The 15,813-nt window shown below is 47.0% G+C and overlaps 1 protein-coding gene across 1 annotated transcript; it reads left to right on the forward strand.

Moving 5' to 3' along the window:
- The first annotated feature begins 2,187 nt into the window (after window positions 1-2,187).
- Window positions 2,188-5,451, forward strand: LOC136540023 (membrane steroid-binding protein 1-like). Its single transcript, XM_066532007.1, has 2 exons — window positions 2,188-2,715; window positions 4,982-5,451. Exons 1-2 carry the CDS (start codon window positions 2,378-2,380, stop codon window positions 5,238-5,240), a joined length of 597 nt encoding a protein of 198 aa, XP_066388104.1. The 5' UTR covers window positions 2,188-2,377; the 3' UTR covers window positions 5,241-5,451.
- The last annotated feature ends 10,362 nt before the right edge of the window (window positions 5,452-15,813 follow it).

Consider the following 15,813-nt stretch of genomic DNA (forward strand, 5'->3'; position numbering starts at 1 on the left):
TGCCAATGCAATTTTGGAACAACACTATCAGATACCATTGGTGGCCCATCAACAGCAACAAAATTGAGGGTTTCACAGTCTTTCAAGGAATGTTGCAGCTTAGAAGCCACCTGGGTGCTAATGAAAGTTGCAGCACTCCCAGAATCAACTAAAATGAGAATCTCTTGGGAGCCAATGTGACCTCTCAGTCTCAAAGTCCTATTCCTTTTCTTCACATCAGCAATGGAACTAGCAACTGGCTTCACTGCCATGACCACCTAACCAGCCTGTGCTTCAGAATCCTCCTCAGAAGAGCTGTAATCCTCATCAGGTTCTACTTGTACTGCCTCAAGCAATTCTTGGATCACATGCAAAGGTATTTGTGTGGGGCATTTATGATTTCTCCCTGTCCACTTCTCCCCACAAGTGAAACAAAGATTGTTAGCTCTTCTATGAGCTCTAAGAGCCAACAGCTTGTCTGAAGTAGGATTGGGCACAGAATTATCAACTGCCTTCCCTTCCTCCTTTCTTTGCCTTGATCTATCTGAGCTGTTACTGAACTTGAACAGAAATCTTCCAGAGTCCCAATGATCAGACTTGAACTGGGATTTGCCCCTGGCTGCTTCTAACTCAGCTTCCTGCAGTAAGGCCAGAGTACCTGCTGTCTCTAAGTTGGGTGGCCTATGCAATGTGATGGGAGCTCTGATTTCCTCCTTCAATTCTCCCAAAAACCGAGTGACAAAGAAGACATCATCATAAGAAGGATTGTACAACAAAATACTGTGAGCCAATTGGTCAAAGCTCTTCTGATAATCTGCTACAGAGCCTGTTTGACGAAGGTTCTCCAGTTGCTTCATGTGCAAGGGGTACTGATCTTTGTCAAAGTGGGCACAAACCGCTGTATGCATAGCCTCCCAATTCTGAAACCGTCCTCTCAACTGAGCAGTCTGAAGCCAAAGAGCTGCTGAGCCGATGAAATTCAAGGTAGCAAATCTTGTCTTCATTGCTTCTGACACCCCATAGATCTCAAAATACACCTCGCACTGCTCACGCCATAGCCTTGGATTGACACCATCGAACTTGGGGAAATCCATCTTGGGCGTGGATCCGGCATGACATGTATGAGAATGCGAACCAGGAACAAGATTTGCAATATGAACAGAGAGGTCTGGAATCGTACACTGGGTGTTAATCGGCAGAGGGTCGGTTCCCGGAATCGGACCGAGAATCCCTCTGCCCGCGCCGTGCCCGTTGGGCTGTTCCTTAGAGGAAGCAGACGGGTGCTCCCCTGGCGATGGATCGCGGTTGAGGTCGACGCTCCCAGCAATCCAGCCTGCCGGTGGAGGCGGCGGGGGAGGCGGTGGTGGAGTCGGGTTCGGCGTCTTCTCCAAGTGCGTGATCCTCGCCGCCGTCTTTGGTGAGCAACGAACCGAGCGAGGTGTCGGTGGTGGCTCGCCAGGCCTCGAACTCCGTCATCTTGTCGAGCATCTGCTGCATCATAAGCGTCAGGTTGTCGACGTTGCTCGCCATCTTCGCCTGCAACGATGGAGCTCTCTTCTTCGGCGCCAGACCGGATTCAGCGACCAGATAATCGGGGAAGAAAAAATTCCGCCGAGGATGATGGCTCTGGTACCAATTTGTCACGAACTAGCACGGATTTGGAGGGATTGAGGCAGAATCCGGGGTAGGATAGCAAGAATTTGAGGGAGCCGATGAGCAAGAACAGCAAGAACAGGGGGCGAGCGGGATAGAGGATTGGGGAAGCAATTCGGAGTTCTGTTATTCGATAACCGTTTCAGCTACAGCTACAAGGCATATATGCCACTCCACCGCCTACCAACCTGGGCCGAGCCCCTACACCTACTCGGGCCAAGCCCAGAACAAGACAACCCGCGAGGCCCAACTTCTCTTAGCCACTTGATTTCTTCCTTCTCCTTCCCGCCTTGCTGGTCATGACACCCAAGCCTCTAGGCTAGTTGGCCGTCAGTTGGGCCAATAGCCCAACCTCCCAAACATTTACGTTTCTCAGGCCTGCTTGCATAAATACTGCTCGCGTGACAAGGAAGGAATGACAAACGCGGCACGGGCCCAACCTGACCCAACCCAACAACGCTGCCGGGCCCGGTGCCAGTTGCGGCTGGTTTACGTTACGCGCAGGCGCAGCGTGCCACTTTTTTTTGCCGTCTGCCGCTTTTGCGCTGCCACTCGCTGTCGCCCGGCTTGGCCGCGCCCGGCTGCCGACCCTGGTCCAAACCGCAGCAGCCCCTTTCCCTTCCACCTCCGTCTCCGGCTCTCCGCGTGCGAAGTCACCGAGTCAACAGCAGCACCTACCCCGCCTCCTTCCACCTCCCAAAACCCAAGTAGGCTTTGCCCTCGCGGTCGCAGCCAGCGAACCCTAATGGAGATTGCGGAGGCCCTGCAGGCCTACACGGGCCTCACGCCCGGGGCCGCCGCCACCATCCTCGCCCTCATGGTGGCCACCTACCTCCTCGTCTCCTCCCTCTTCGTCGCCCCCGCACCCGCGCCACCTCCCAAGCCGCCCCAGCAGCAGCGCGAGGGGGAGAAGGCACAGGAAGGGAAGGAGGAGGAGGAGGAGCCGATGCCTTTCGTGTACCCGGACCCCGTGGAGGTGGGCGAGGTCACGCTCGAGCAGCTCAGCGCGTACGACGGCAAGGACTCCGCCAAGCAGATCCTCATCGCCATCCGCGGCCAGGTCTACGACGTCTCCCGCGGGAGGTGAGGATTGCACTCCATTCTGCTCCCTCCGATTTGGTCGGGATGCGGCCTGATACGCTGCTCATCGAACAGAATCTGCTACTGTAACATGATTTCGTTTCAAGCGGAAACTGTTTATAAGAATCCAATACGTAGTGCTAATTGCACAAACTAGTTAATAGTTATGAGGTGGCAATGGCTGATCTACGTTTGACGGTGAGATGGTCTGCATTAAGGTGAAGAGCTTGAGCTGCTGTGTGTAGTTTTTAGGTGGATTGTGATTTGCCAAACTAGTGACGCGAATGGTCCATTTGATCCAGAAACTGTAAGGCATTAGTCTGATATAAAAAGCACCATGAGGCCTGAGCTTATATTAATTCAAATGCGGAGCAGGTGCAGACATATAACTATATTGGGTGCTACTTAGACCTGTGAGTTATGGTTTATTAGTACATCATGTGCCTGAGCACATGCTCAAATGGTTTGGTTTAACTAGAAAATGAGATGCAGATATTATGATATTATGTCAACGGTGAGTATTGTAGGCTGTAGCTCAATTTTTGTTATGGAATGACATACAGAGATGCACCAGTATCTAGGATTCTAGGTTAGATGTTTCATGTTTGATGAGAAATATGCACCAGAATCTAGGTTAGAGCATCTCCACCAGACCTCTTATATTGCATCTCCTATAAATTGCTTCAAGAGAGTACCCTAAAATCAAGTTAGGATATAGGAGATTATTGCTTCCGCAGATTACCTAAAATTTGTCTCCTATATTTCTTTTAGGGATAGGGGAGAGGGGGTTGTCTCCTTTATTTAGGAGAGAGGGTGCTTCTTTTAGGAGATCTCTTAAAAATTATAGGTATAGGAGATGAAATAGGAGATTTGCTGGTGGATATGCTCGATCTTTCATTTTGATGTAAAATATTTTATCAGGTCCAGTATAGCTATATTCTAAAATTAGTCAAGTATTAAATCTAGTACATTAGTTTCCTTGATTGTAATACTCAGTGGATAGATATTTAGCATTCATCTTATGGAAGCTATCAGTTTAGAATTTAACCTATAGTGCAATGTTAGGGAGGACAACACCTTGTTTAGCTTCATTATAGAGAAATCGGAATTGTAAAACAAAAACAAGTTTTATGCTTACCTTGTCTGGCTGAACTACTTCTAGCAGCTCTGAAGCTAAACTCCCTTGTTTACTTAAGGGCTATCTGGTTTCTGTACCTTATAATATTTTGATGAAGTTTTCATTTGGACTCCAATTGATGCTTTCTTCTGAAATTACTGGGTCCAAACACCATCATATTTAGTTTACACTGCATTTTAGTTTTGTATCTGTTGCTATGGTATCCTGGTGTACCAAACTCCTTTACTGGTTTTCCCCTTATCTTCTGCAATACCGATATTTACATATCTGATTGCTTTATGCATCTTGTTTCTTCAGTTCCATTTGTTTGCTCGTTGCTGTCTGGGTGATATAGTTTATCATGTGCCATCTCACCCCTTTCAGCCCCACATTTTTCTAGAGTGTAGTACTGTATTAGTGTGTGGAATCATATACTACTGTAGTTTGGTCACTATTGTTTATCCTGTAGCCTGCAATCAGTAGTGTATATAGCTACTGTCGGGTACCCTTGATTCCTTGCTTTGTTTAACTAGGCTGCTGTTTCAACAGGCAACAAGCATATTTGTATTTGTTGAGACTGTCTAGATTCTAGAAGTGATACTGTGGTTTTCTAGTGGGGTGTTCTTTTGGCCCATATACTGCCAAGGAATTAGGTATATAGGACTATGTCCTTCAAATAATTTTCCACAAAATGCTTCTGTTTGGATTCCAATTCTCAGGTTTGAGCTTGACACTTGTGCAATGTGTTCTGAACATGCTTCCTACTGGCAGATGACATTTGTACTAAGATTTGTTTATCACTTTATGCACAAGCAGAATGTATGCATCTTACCAGATTCTTCAATTTTCTCTGATAACTTTCATACACAGTCTCGTTCGCTGGTCTGGACGGGTTCAGCCAGCCGGCTGGTCCCCCTCACGCGTTACTGTTCATCAAACCAGCCGAATAGTGTTTTTATCTTACAACAAACCAGCTGGAACAGTGTTTTTCAGTCAAGTTTCAGACCAGCGAACGGGGCGGGCTAGGCTCTGTTGCAATAAGACCATTCGTCATTACCGGATATATATATATATATATATATATATATAAAACGTGGTTTTCCCCCCTTGTTCACAGAGTCATGATTGTGTTCCCTGATATTTTTCCCTCAGGCTCTTTTATGGCCCTCAGGGACCATATTCCTTGTTTGCTGGGAGGGATGCAACCCGGGCCCTGGCATTGATGTCATTTGACCCAAATGACCTCACCGGGGATTTGGACGGCCTAAGCCCCGATGAGCTGGAGGTGTTGCAAGATTGGGAGGAAAAATTCAAGGAGAGGTATCCGAGGGTGGGTCACCTTGCCTGTCAAGACGCAGCAGGCAGCGGTCAGAACACTGCTGGGCTTCATCACGAGGAAGGGGATGCCTAACTCTACTGGTTTGTCTCGCGCTCACTTGTGGGTGACGCCGCTGTCGTAATCGGTTGCTGTATATGTATGTGCGATTACTAACTAATGTACCTGCTATGTCCCATTTCTTTTGTGTCTGTAGCGGCTAAGGAAATTTTGAGTGTCAAAAAAATTGGAGACCTAAGGAACAGCCCATGTTCGGCTCTTGGTTGTATATTCGTGATTTGCGTCATGATTCGTGGCTTTGTTGTTCATATACAACAACAACGATCCTGCTGTCAGCTAAAGCACCATAATTTGCGGCCTATGCATAGCCTGATTACTCTTTTAGCGTTGGCGGAAAACAGCATCAGCATGGCGTCCATTCTTTTGCCAGATTCCCTCGCTTTTCCACGCATATGATGCGTCTGCGATTGATGGTTGTTTGAGTCGGCCGGCTCCTTCCGCCCCCAGCTCGCGGCATTGACGCCAAACTGTCTGGCCCGTTTCTTTCTTTTGTGGGTGCTGGAGCCTTGGGGGTTCGTTTCGTTCGTTCGCTCGTTTATCTCCGTCTTGCTTGCAATCTTGAGCCCTGTAGGGGGTAAATGCAGTGTGATGACCAGCACGACGCAGGGTCGGGTCCGGCTAGCTACACCGTGTCCACTGACTCCCGCCGTGGTCCGGGGCGGAGCAGAGGAAGATCGGGAGGCAGGGGAGCGCACGTCTGCTCACATGGCGTGTCTCAGGGAGCACGGGCCCCGTCTCTCCCTTCTCTTGGCATCTACTCCTATGTGCCACAGGCGTTGGGCAGCAGGCAGCGCTATCCATCTATCCGTCGCGTCATGTGGCGGCAGGGCTCGGTCCAGTACAATCTGGAGCCCTCTCGCGCCATAATCCACGCTACGTTGCCAGCGCCACCACTCGCTCGGCCGGCTCAACCACCCCTCGTCCTCTTCTCCTCCTCTGTTGTGCCCTCGCGCCATAATCCAAGCGGACGGAGACGAAGGCAGTCGCGAGCCAGCCAGAGAGGACTGATTACTGGACAGGAGGGCCGATCCGGAGATTTTACACACCATCTGCCTGTGCCTTTCAGTGGCCGACCTACCAGACGTACGTTCTGGGCATCCCTTGCCCTCCGGAGTCCGGACCCGCGAATTTTCTCGAAAACTTGCTTGCACTTGGTCCTCCCCAGCGAGCGACCCAGCGCCAGCTTCTTTTTTTTTTTTATCCAACGTACAAGGATACCATACAGGGACTCGTACAAATATAGGCCCTGCTCGGTTTACCCCATATTCGGTTTGTTCGGTTTCTTTTTTTAGCCGGAACAATGTTTTTCTCTCACAACAATTCAGCCAGAACAGTATTTTTAGCCAGTTTCAGCCAAGTTTCAGACCAGCGAACGAGGCCATAGATACGTTGACAAAGGATACAGAAGACAACTGTTCCGAGCTAAAAGCACAAAGGTCCCTAAAAAACAAAGAAATTACAAACCATTCCTTGGAACCCCTGCAGCCCAAATCCTCCCGATTCCATCGCCGGAAGCCAAACGCCGCCAACCACAGGTCAACCAGAGCTCCATCGCCAGCAGGCTTTAAGAAGAGCTGCAGTAGACACCCGCCATCTTGGACGAGATGAAGCAAACGCTGAGGATCCACCGGCCGGGGACGCGCCCCAAGATGCAGACTCGACATTGCCGCCTTCCGCACAAACCGAAGCTGCCTCTCCATCCTCAGAACACAAGGCCAGCGAACTCACCTCCCGACGAGCCGCCAGCACCGAACTCCTATACAGGGGATCCACAAAGGGAACCCCTCCTCCACGCCCTCGTTGACGGCACCGGAGCGGAGCACCACCAAGACAGGAAAGAGAACGAGAGGATCTTATTCCTTGACACCACCGTCGAAAACCTAAACTTAGATCTACTAGAACCTACACCTCCGACCGGCAGGAGGCTAGCAGTCTCCACCACCTCGTAAAAGACCGAAGGCCGTCGGAGGCGAGGAAGACCGCCGGCTTCTAGGCGGAGACCGGAGCACTCACTTTCGCCTCTCTGGATTATAGCAGGATGAGAGAGTTGAGACGATCCGAGTCGTAACCCAGCGCCAGCTTGGTATGGTAGGATCTCGCTCATTTGGTAGATCGACCAGAACATGTTGAATTAGGAGGGTCCAGGTTGCCATTGTTGCTACAAAATATCGTGGCAGGCGTCGGATGGATGACATCAATGCCGCTCCATGCTTTGGGGTATCAGGATCGCACGGTATGGCTCCGACATTGACGTCTTATAGTACTACATGGCTATACACAAGGTGATTCTCCGAATTTCTCCTAGCAAATCCTGTCGTTTTACACGAGGCGACGAGCTGACGAGGCTCTCTGCCTGTCCATGCTGCTCCATGTTTTCGCTGGTCTAAAACTTAACTGAAACTGGCTGGTTTTATAAGAGAAAATGTTGTTTGGCTGGTTTTGATAAACAGTAAAATAAGTGGACATCCAGCCGGCTGGTCTGATTTTTTTCAGATCAGCGAACACGCCCGATCTATAAAATAGCAGGGAAAAAAGTGCCATCTGCTCGTCGCTTATTATTAGGAAGGGATCCTCAACGCCATTTCTCATTGGTATCCCTAGATTCAATTCAATGCTTGGCTGGCCATCTTGCACGGACAGGCTGATTGCCTGACTAGTAGTTTTCGACATAATAATGCATCAAAGTGCACTCTGGACAGCCCTCGGAAACGCTATACCCATATCCGAATCTACGTCAGGGAAGAAGCCCACAGGTGCCGGTGCCGGTGCCAGCGCCAGCGGATGAAATGAAAGCAACGCAGGACCCCTCAACAATCCTAATTGAAACAGAGATTTCTTTGTGAGCAATTAAAAAAGATCGTAATTTTCTGTGAGCCACTGAAAAAGTTCAGTGGTCTTCAGCGCCACTGCTCCGACTTTTTTTTACCCTCCATACCACTGGCGTCAGATTGGCTCATAACGGTGTCAAACTGCAGGTGTAAAAAGTCAAAAATACCCTTAAATCTAAATATATCATTAATTTTTTTAAGCATCATACATTCTAACGGTGGGTTATATATATATATATATATATATATATATATATATATATATATATATATATATATATATATATATATATATATATATATATATATATATATATATATATATATAGCACTGTTCAGAGCAGTTGTTGCATTGGCTGGTAATGGTATTAGCACAAGTACGGACAGTTCACGGCTAATCATACAGCCCATATCATGAATCATGCATATATATAACCAGTGTCGTGTTGTGCTGTAGTATACATGCATGATATGCATGTTCTCCCAATCATACGAGAGTCAGTAGTGGACCGTGCATCTGATGGCATGTACAACCCACCGAGCTACCGCATTATTGGAGTTGTTCTCGCGCGCCCTGCGTGCAAAAGCTGGCCACGGGAGGACGAGCACGGCCACGACGACCTGGCTCCTCGTGCGCAGTTGCACGCACAACGCAACGCAACGCAACGCAATGCCAGGATATTATTTTCACGGGTGGGTAGGTTTTTCGTTTGTTTTATACCCCGTATATGTTGAAATGTATGCATGAAAGAGTGGGCTGGCCATGGCCTAGAAATTTTCTGGTTCCTAGCATTGTTTTCACCAAAGAATTGAATTGTGCAATCCCAATTCACCTATTCTAAACCGAATGTACCTATCAATTAAAGTGCGCTCTGTTAAACTGCATGCACCGATCAATTTATCAAAAAAGAGAAACCTAATCTAACGAGAAAGATTTCTAGGTGGTGGAGCTCTAGAGTTCTGTCCTGTGACTGAGAGAGCGAGGCCCTGTGTTTTGGCTGTAGACTGTAGTCGTGTTTTGCTCGTTTGGTGGTTTATTCCTCCTCTCGACTGGACCGCGATGCACGGCTCCGGCTGCCGGCCGCCCTTCCTTTCTTCGTCCTGTTAGTTATACACCGAGCGAATTGAAACGCAGAGGACGAAGCAGGAACCGCAAAGTGAATGTCGTGTCCTGGCAAAGCAGGAACCGCAAAGCGAATTGCTTCAGCCAGCCCCTCACATAGACACTATTTATATAAACAGCCAGCAGTATTTTTCTCTCACATAAACGAATCAGCCAACCGAACCAGCTTGATAGGTTGGTTGCGTTACTTACTTTCTTTCTTTTTGAAAGCGGTTGGGTTACTTTCTTTGTACGGGGGGTTGGGGAGGGTGCTGCTGCTGCGGTGGAGTCGTTGGGATGGAGACCTGTCAGTCGTGCAGAGCAGGCCAGCCACGGTCCTTCCATGACCATGCACGGTACCTGCTCGCCTCCAAGGCTCCAACGTACGGCGTTCGTATCGCATCTGCCGAAGGAACCAACGGAGAATACTCGTCCGTGAGAAATTATGGCCCTAATAATGCTCACCATAGTGAGTAGTGACAATGTGTTGAGCCGAATACCTCAGGAATGTGTCAATGGCAGTCGCACGGTTTTGCTGCACACTGCGTGACAATGATTTCCTAAACTAAATACTATATACTCCTTTTGAGTATATCGCAAAGGCCAAAGGCTAGCTGTTCTTAGGCCGCCTTAATTTGCTTGCTAGGGAGAATGGGAGATTAAAGGGCCTCTCCCTTCCGTTCAAATAGAATACGGTTAAAGGACCCCATCATCCTGTTCAGTGCAGCATCAACAACTCGACTTGGTTTTGGTTAAGAGATATGATTAGTGGGAGGGCCGCTTTATGTCGGGGAAAAAGGCTGTACATTCGATCTCATAGATCTCGTTGTCGCTCTACCCCGTCCCCTCTCAAGTTGTTTGCAACTGAAAGCATCTCGTATTGTTTGCGCTTTTTGGTTGCTCACTGCTCTGCGCTCTGTTCTAAATTAGAAACACGTTGTCCGTACCGGCTGGGAGGCGTCGTGTACCCGAATGCTGATTCTCGTGCGCGTGAATAAATTTGGTTAATTGCCGTTCAAAATCTGTAAAAATTGACTATTTATTAGATAACGACTATGTCTTCCATCCGTCATTAACAATTATTTCTAAGTTAAGTAAAAAAACAATTATTCTAAGTCACACCATTCTAAATTTAACCAAACCTGTATAAAAAAAATAGAGCATCATTTTGTTAAAAAAACAAAAAGGCCCCCACAATTCAACGGGTGATACAAGCAATGACGGAACCCTAGCAATGTCAGGTGTCTCTCTTTCTACCCTCCCCAATGTCAATGTCTTTGCCATCAGCGGAGCACACCACTAGTAGCCTGTGCAGGTGCTAGGATGACAGCGGCGGAGCTACATCTCCTCGAATCAAGGCGATGAAGATGTTGCGTGTTCCCAACTCCCTTGGGGTTGCATGGGCGGCGCCAGTGATGCTCGGATCCATCCATGTGGGCTCGGTCGGCATAGATCTAGCAGTGCATGCCCATGGCAATAGTCGCTGCTAGTGGTTGCACTAACAATTGTGGCATTGACAGTGAATGCAGTGATGTGCCAGACTTAAAGAGGTGCGGTGGCATCGAAGGAGGCCGTGCACAATGGCGTGGTGGCATGGTGGAGGTCATAGCACCGCTGCATTGGAGGAGGCTGCGTGTAGTGGCTTGGCGGTAGGGTGGAGGTGGCCACTTGCGGAGGTGCGGTGGCATCAAGCTAGGTTGCAAGGCGTTATTGATGGGGTAGTCGTTGTCTTTTTATTGTGGCAATGGCGGTGTTGTGGCATGTATTGTGCTGTGTTGGCAGGATAGCTGTGTCCTTGGTGAGCGATGGACCTAGTGGTGGTTTTCAACCCAAAGCTAGGCCAAGGTTTTGGACCGGGCCAACAATGACGATGTTTTGGACCACTTCATTCCCCTTGGAGGTTGGAGCGTTGCTGAGGCACCGTCATCTCTTGGCGGGATCTGCTTGGTGACAAACATGTCTGAAGTCTCTTGGCTGCAATGTGTCTTTTGGTGTCACATTTCTTCCATAGAGCATCACTTTAGGGGTTCAGGTATCCTATCTTTCCACTTTGGTGGTGGCGCATTCAAAATGGCGGTTGTGCTCTCAGCTGTCACATCGATTGCAAGTTCTGTATGAGGGACAAGTGGATCCATCTTCTCTCTGTCTCTCTCCATTTGCACTCCTAGCCCGTGCATGCTTCTGGTAGTCCATGCACTGTGGCAAAATCGCCCGAAATAGCATGCTTCCGGAGATGCTCGTCTTCCACCAGACACTAAGCTCCCCGAGAGTTGGCTACATCAGACAGTTTTCGTCGAGCACACCACAAGGGAGAACTCGAATAATCCACATTTTTCCTCCAGGATCCAATAATGAGAACGAGTTTACAATACTTAGTCCATTTCATATAACAAGAGTTCTTAGAAATACATTATTACAATACTAAGTTCAGAGTGTGGAATTTAAACAGCGGAATTACAATAAACATCTAATGGTAGAATATAAGGATCCATCTGTGCCCACCAGAAGAATCCTCCACACAACAGTTACTCTTCAAACTGCACCTGCAACAGGGGTAAATAAACCCTGAGTACACAATGTACTTGCAAGACTTACCTGACTAGTGAGAATAATTTCCCGACTTCAAAGGATATGATAAGCTTTATGGTTTGCTAGGTTTCCTTTTTGCGGAAAGCAATACTAGTACTAAATCCTTATGTATGTTTCTTATTAGCGGTTATGATTAGTTCATTATCTAACCATTTTATATAAGCACATGTTCTACTTTCAAGTAAGAGTTGAGCAAACAGATTCATTTCACCATCTTTCATCTTTCAGTTCTTACTACGGTGCTAGATTGTAGATAAGTCGTACCGGATTACCCAATGATTCGTGAATCAATGTGCCCAGCTAGGTACCCCAAAACACATGCTCCGCTTGTACCCCAGACACAAGCAGGACCAACCCATCACTCTCTTATCAAGGGGTCTAGGTCCCTGTCCAAACTTGGACTCCAAGCCCCCACACCCGAGTCCCTGACTCAGTGTGGTGCTTAGACCTCCACCATCCCCGCCTCCAATCAGTCGGTCTAGAAAGAGCTGGAACCCATGACAAGAGAGCACCAAGCCTTCCTGTCTCCCATAAATAAGTATGTGCTCAGGATAATAAGTCTGTGACCTGACTAGAATCCAATGCAACGGTCGGTCCTTAACCGACATGGATAGGGAAAATAGTATAACCAAGCTATGTCCCGTTGGCCGCGGGACACAACCTCTTACACCCACCAATACACGTACCATATCCCTACGCGGTCTTCATTTATTTTCACCATTTTATCATGAGAGTGATAATAATAATCACCTATTGTGAGTAATGGTAGGTTACTCACGCTACCGAAAAACCTAAGCATAGCAGCTACTCGACCTAAGCTAGTAGGACTCATAGGTAGGTATATCTATGCATGTAGTTTCAATATAAATCCTATAATGTAAATGCACATCATATATATATATTTCCAGTGATTATTCAAAATAAGAGTTATGCACCGGGGCTTGCCTTGGGTAGGCGTGGTGTCAGCTCTGTTAGTCAGTGGCGGCTCTAGGACCTCCTCCTGCATGAGAATCTTCTCATCGTACTCTTCAATCACCTCCTTGAACTTGTGATCTCCGATGGTCATGATCTCCGTCAACTCGTTCTCTATATGCATGCGATAATGATGCAACACTTAGCATTAAGGCAACAACAACTCCTAAAATAAGAATACACATGATAAACTACTAAGCTAGCTCTAGTGACTAGGATACTAAACTAACTATCATCTTCATGAAGTAAAGTATTGGGTTCAACTAACAAACAGCTAGCTTTACAAATGAAGAATATATCTTTATTTCTACTAATGATTTAATGTATATTTGAAATAAAGAGCATTTAAGTACCCTTATGTTAAGTCTATTCTACAGCTACAAAAATTACAGTGAGCACATAATAATACAATGAAGCTACTGTAAAACTTTCAAAGCTGAAGCTATCACCATTCTACCATAAAAATTCCTACAATTATTTAACCTAATCATATTAAGCACTCTTAAATGATTCAATAGCCACTGGTATCAACAAATATGTATATGAACTAACTACACTAACAGATAGGGCACACAATTTTAGGAACCTAACAAAATTGGTTTCATAATTTTTGGACATCTATAAAATTTGCTATAATTTTCCAAATATTAGCTCAAAACTAAATTAGAAAACATTTGCTAATTCGCTGGAAAAAGGAAAACCAATTCTCGCGCGGCCCATCCACGCGGCCCACATGTGTAGAGCACGCGCGCATGCGCGGCCCGCAGGCGCGGCCCATGCGAAGTAGGCCCACGCGCGAGGTGGCCCGCAGCGGGAGAGTCCCGCACGCATCAACATTTTTTTTGCAAAAGAGACCTTGCAATTCCCTCAATTCGCAACCAAGGACCAACACTATTTTACTTACTCACCGACCCTCTTACTTAACCCCTTGGCCTTTCTCTAATTTATCCATGTGCACGTGGTGGCTCAATGCACGGCGGTGCGACGAGTAGTGGCCTAGCACGGCTGCACTGGCCAGCTAGGACCGCCAATGGTCTGACGGTCATACTGGCCTCCATCCCTAGTTCAACCAGCTACACCTAGCGATAGCGTAGGGTAGCGAGATGCGCTAGAGCTAGCCACGATGATATGTGGTCGTCCACGTTGGTGGCGCAACCGCCCCAGCGAAGTCAAGCATCAACGAACCCATCTAGCTAGCGAGTGAGCATTAACAGGCTACCATGAGCCTAGTTGAGTTGACCGTTGGCGAAGAGAGTGACAGAGAGGAGCTGGCTACGTGTAGCCAAGCCATGTGGCGGTGCACCGCGGTGACATGGTCGTGTCAGCGGCGAGGTGGGGCTGGCAGCGACTAAGCCGAGGCACGCATGATGAAGAGGAAGGCAAGGCACACCTACTGGCATGGGCAATTGGGTTTGGGTGGAGGGATGGGAGGTCTGCCATCAGTCATGGCCATGGCGTGGCCTTAACAGCATGATAGACTTGGTAGCACTGCAGCATGTAGGGCGAGCGGCAGCGCGGCACGGCCACGTAGCAGCAGCGGTGACCTCACACGGCAGCGCCCATGACTATTCCCATGGTACACGGCTAGCCCAGCGTGGCAACACGCGGCAGCGCATGAGGCCCACTGACACAGCGACATCAACCACTAACGCGCGGTGACCGCGCCCACGTGGGGGAAGCAAATCAGAAACCTACTGTGCACGGATTTTAAAGCTTCTACCATGACCAAACCGTTACTCCTAAATATAAACAGTCTTCACTACACTCAAGATGGTATATTAGGCTACTTAATCAAGCTATAACACTACATCGCTCTTTAACCCAATTCCTCAAAATAGTTTGCTAAACATAGCAATGTCTAACTGTCAATAGACTTGGAAATTTTTCTAAGTTTCAAGTTGAACTCTATTTAAAATTGCATTTCTAAGCTATTGGAAATATTAGCTAGCAAGGCTATTTTTCAATAGCAAGTATTTCATCTACTTCTAGAAAGTTCACACTCCAAACTTTATTTAAGCTCCATATATAAGTTCTATAGTAATTTTACTCAATAAAAATTGCTTTACAGCCATACTTGATAATTGTACGAATCATGGAATAACTTTTTGTTTTGCATTCTTATCGATCGTTTTAGTTGAAATACTTCACCTATTCGTTTCATCACATGCATTACCCCATAAGTATGATGCTCATGGCATGTTTTAGTAAATGATTTAGGGTGTAACACCGAGGATGTTACATGCACTTAGTGATGTGAGATCTGGCTTTGTAGTTTTTGTACATTGTGCTTGTGGCTCAATCTTGTCCAAGGGATGGCTCGTTTGGTGCTTTGTTGCCTGCCTCAACTAGGTGTGTGTTGTGTTGATGGCACACGATTGTTTAGTTCTTAACCTAATAGATCATGGAAGTATTGGTTAGAGCGAATTCAAAGGAAGGTAATATAAATGACATCATTTTTTAATGTGTAATGCAAGCAGTAAGTCCAATTTTAACCATCCAGTTAGGAAATATGGTTGTGCACCTAACCATTTAGTTTCAAATTCCTCTCACGTCTTAAATTTAAATGCCTATTTTTTGAACAGAATTACTCATACGTAGTTGCTGAAAGCCATAGTTTGGTTTTGGATAATTGATGAAACCTATGGACTAACCTTTGATCTAAGTGTGTGAATTAGATGAGGTAGTCCAATCCAAGTGGGGGAGCAAGAAGAAGTCCATGGAGATGAAGATGAACATGAAACCAAGGAGATGAAGGAGATCAAGGCAAATGTATCAAATAGGTTTTTGTTTTGGCATTCAAGAGACCATAGAGGGTGTGAGTGTGTTTAGGATCGATAGTCATACTATAAAGAGGGGAAATCTTTGGCTAAGCAGTTATCAAGTGCCACTAGGTGACATGATTCTTGCATATGCATTAGGGACCTAGTGTGCTAACAATTAACCCTTGTAAAATGCTTTGAAAAATGCTAACACATGAGCACACATGTTCTACACTTTGTGGTTAGCAACTTGGAAGTAAGGGTGAAGAGGTTGAGGAGTTAGAAAAATAAGAGGAGGCACTGGTCATGTTAGTTATCAGATGCTGGCTAGGCCAGGA

This window comes from Miscanthus floridulus, chromosome 2, assembly GCF_019320115.1.
Source record: "Miscanthus floridulus cultivar M001 chromosome 2, ASM1932011v1, whole genome shotgun sequence".
Taxonomy (NCBI): Eukaryota; Viridiplantae; Streptophyta; class Magnoliopsida; order Poales; family Poaceae; genus Miscanthus; species Miscanthus floridulus.

Coding starts and splice junctions, on each gene's coding strand:
- LOC136540023 (XM_066532007.1), top strand. CDS start 2,378: ATGGAGATTGCGGAGGCCCTGCAGGCCTACACGGGCCTCACGCCCGGG. Junction 2,716..4,981: donor TACGACGTCTCCCGCGGGAG/GTGAGGATTGCA, acceptor TTTTTCCCTCAG/GCTCTTTTATGGCCCTCAGG.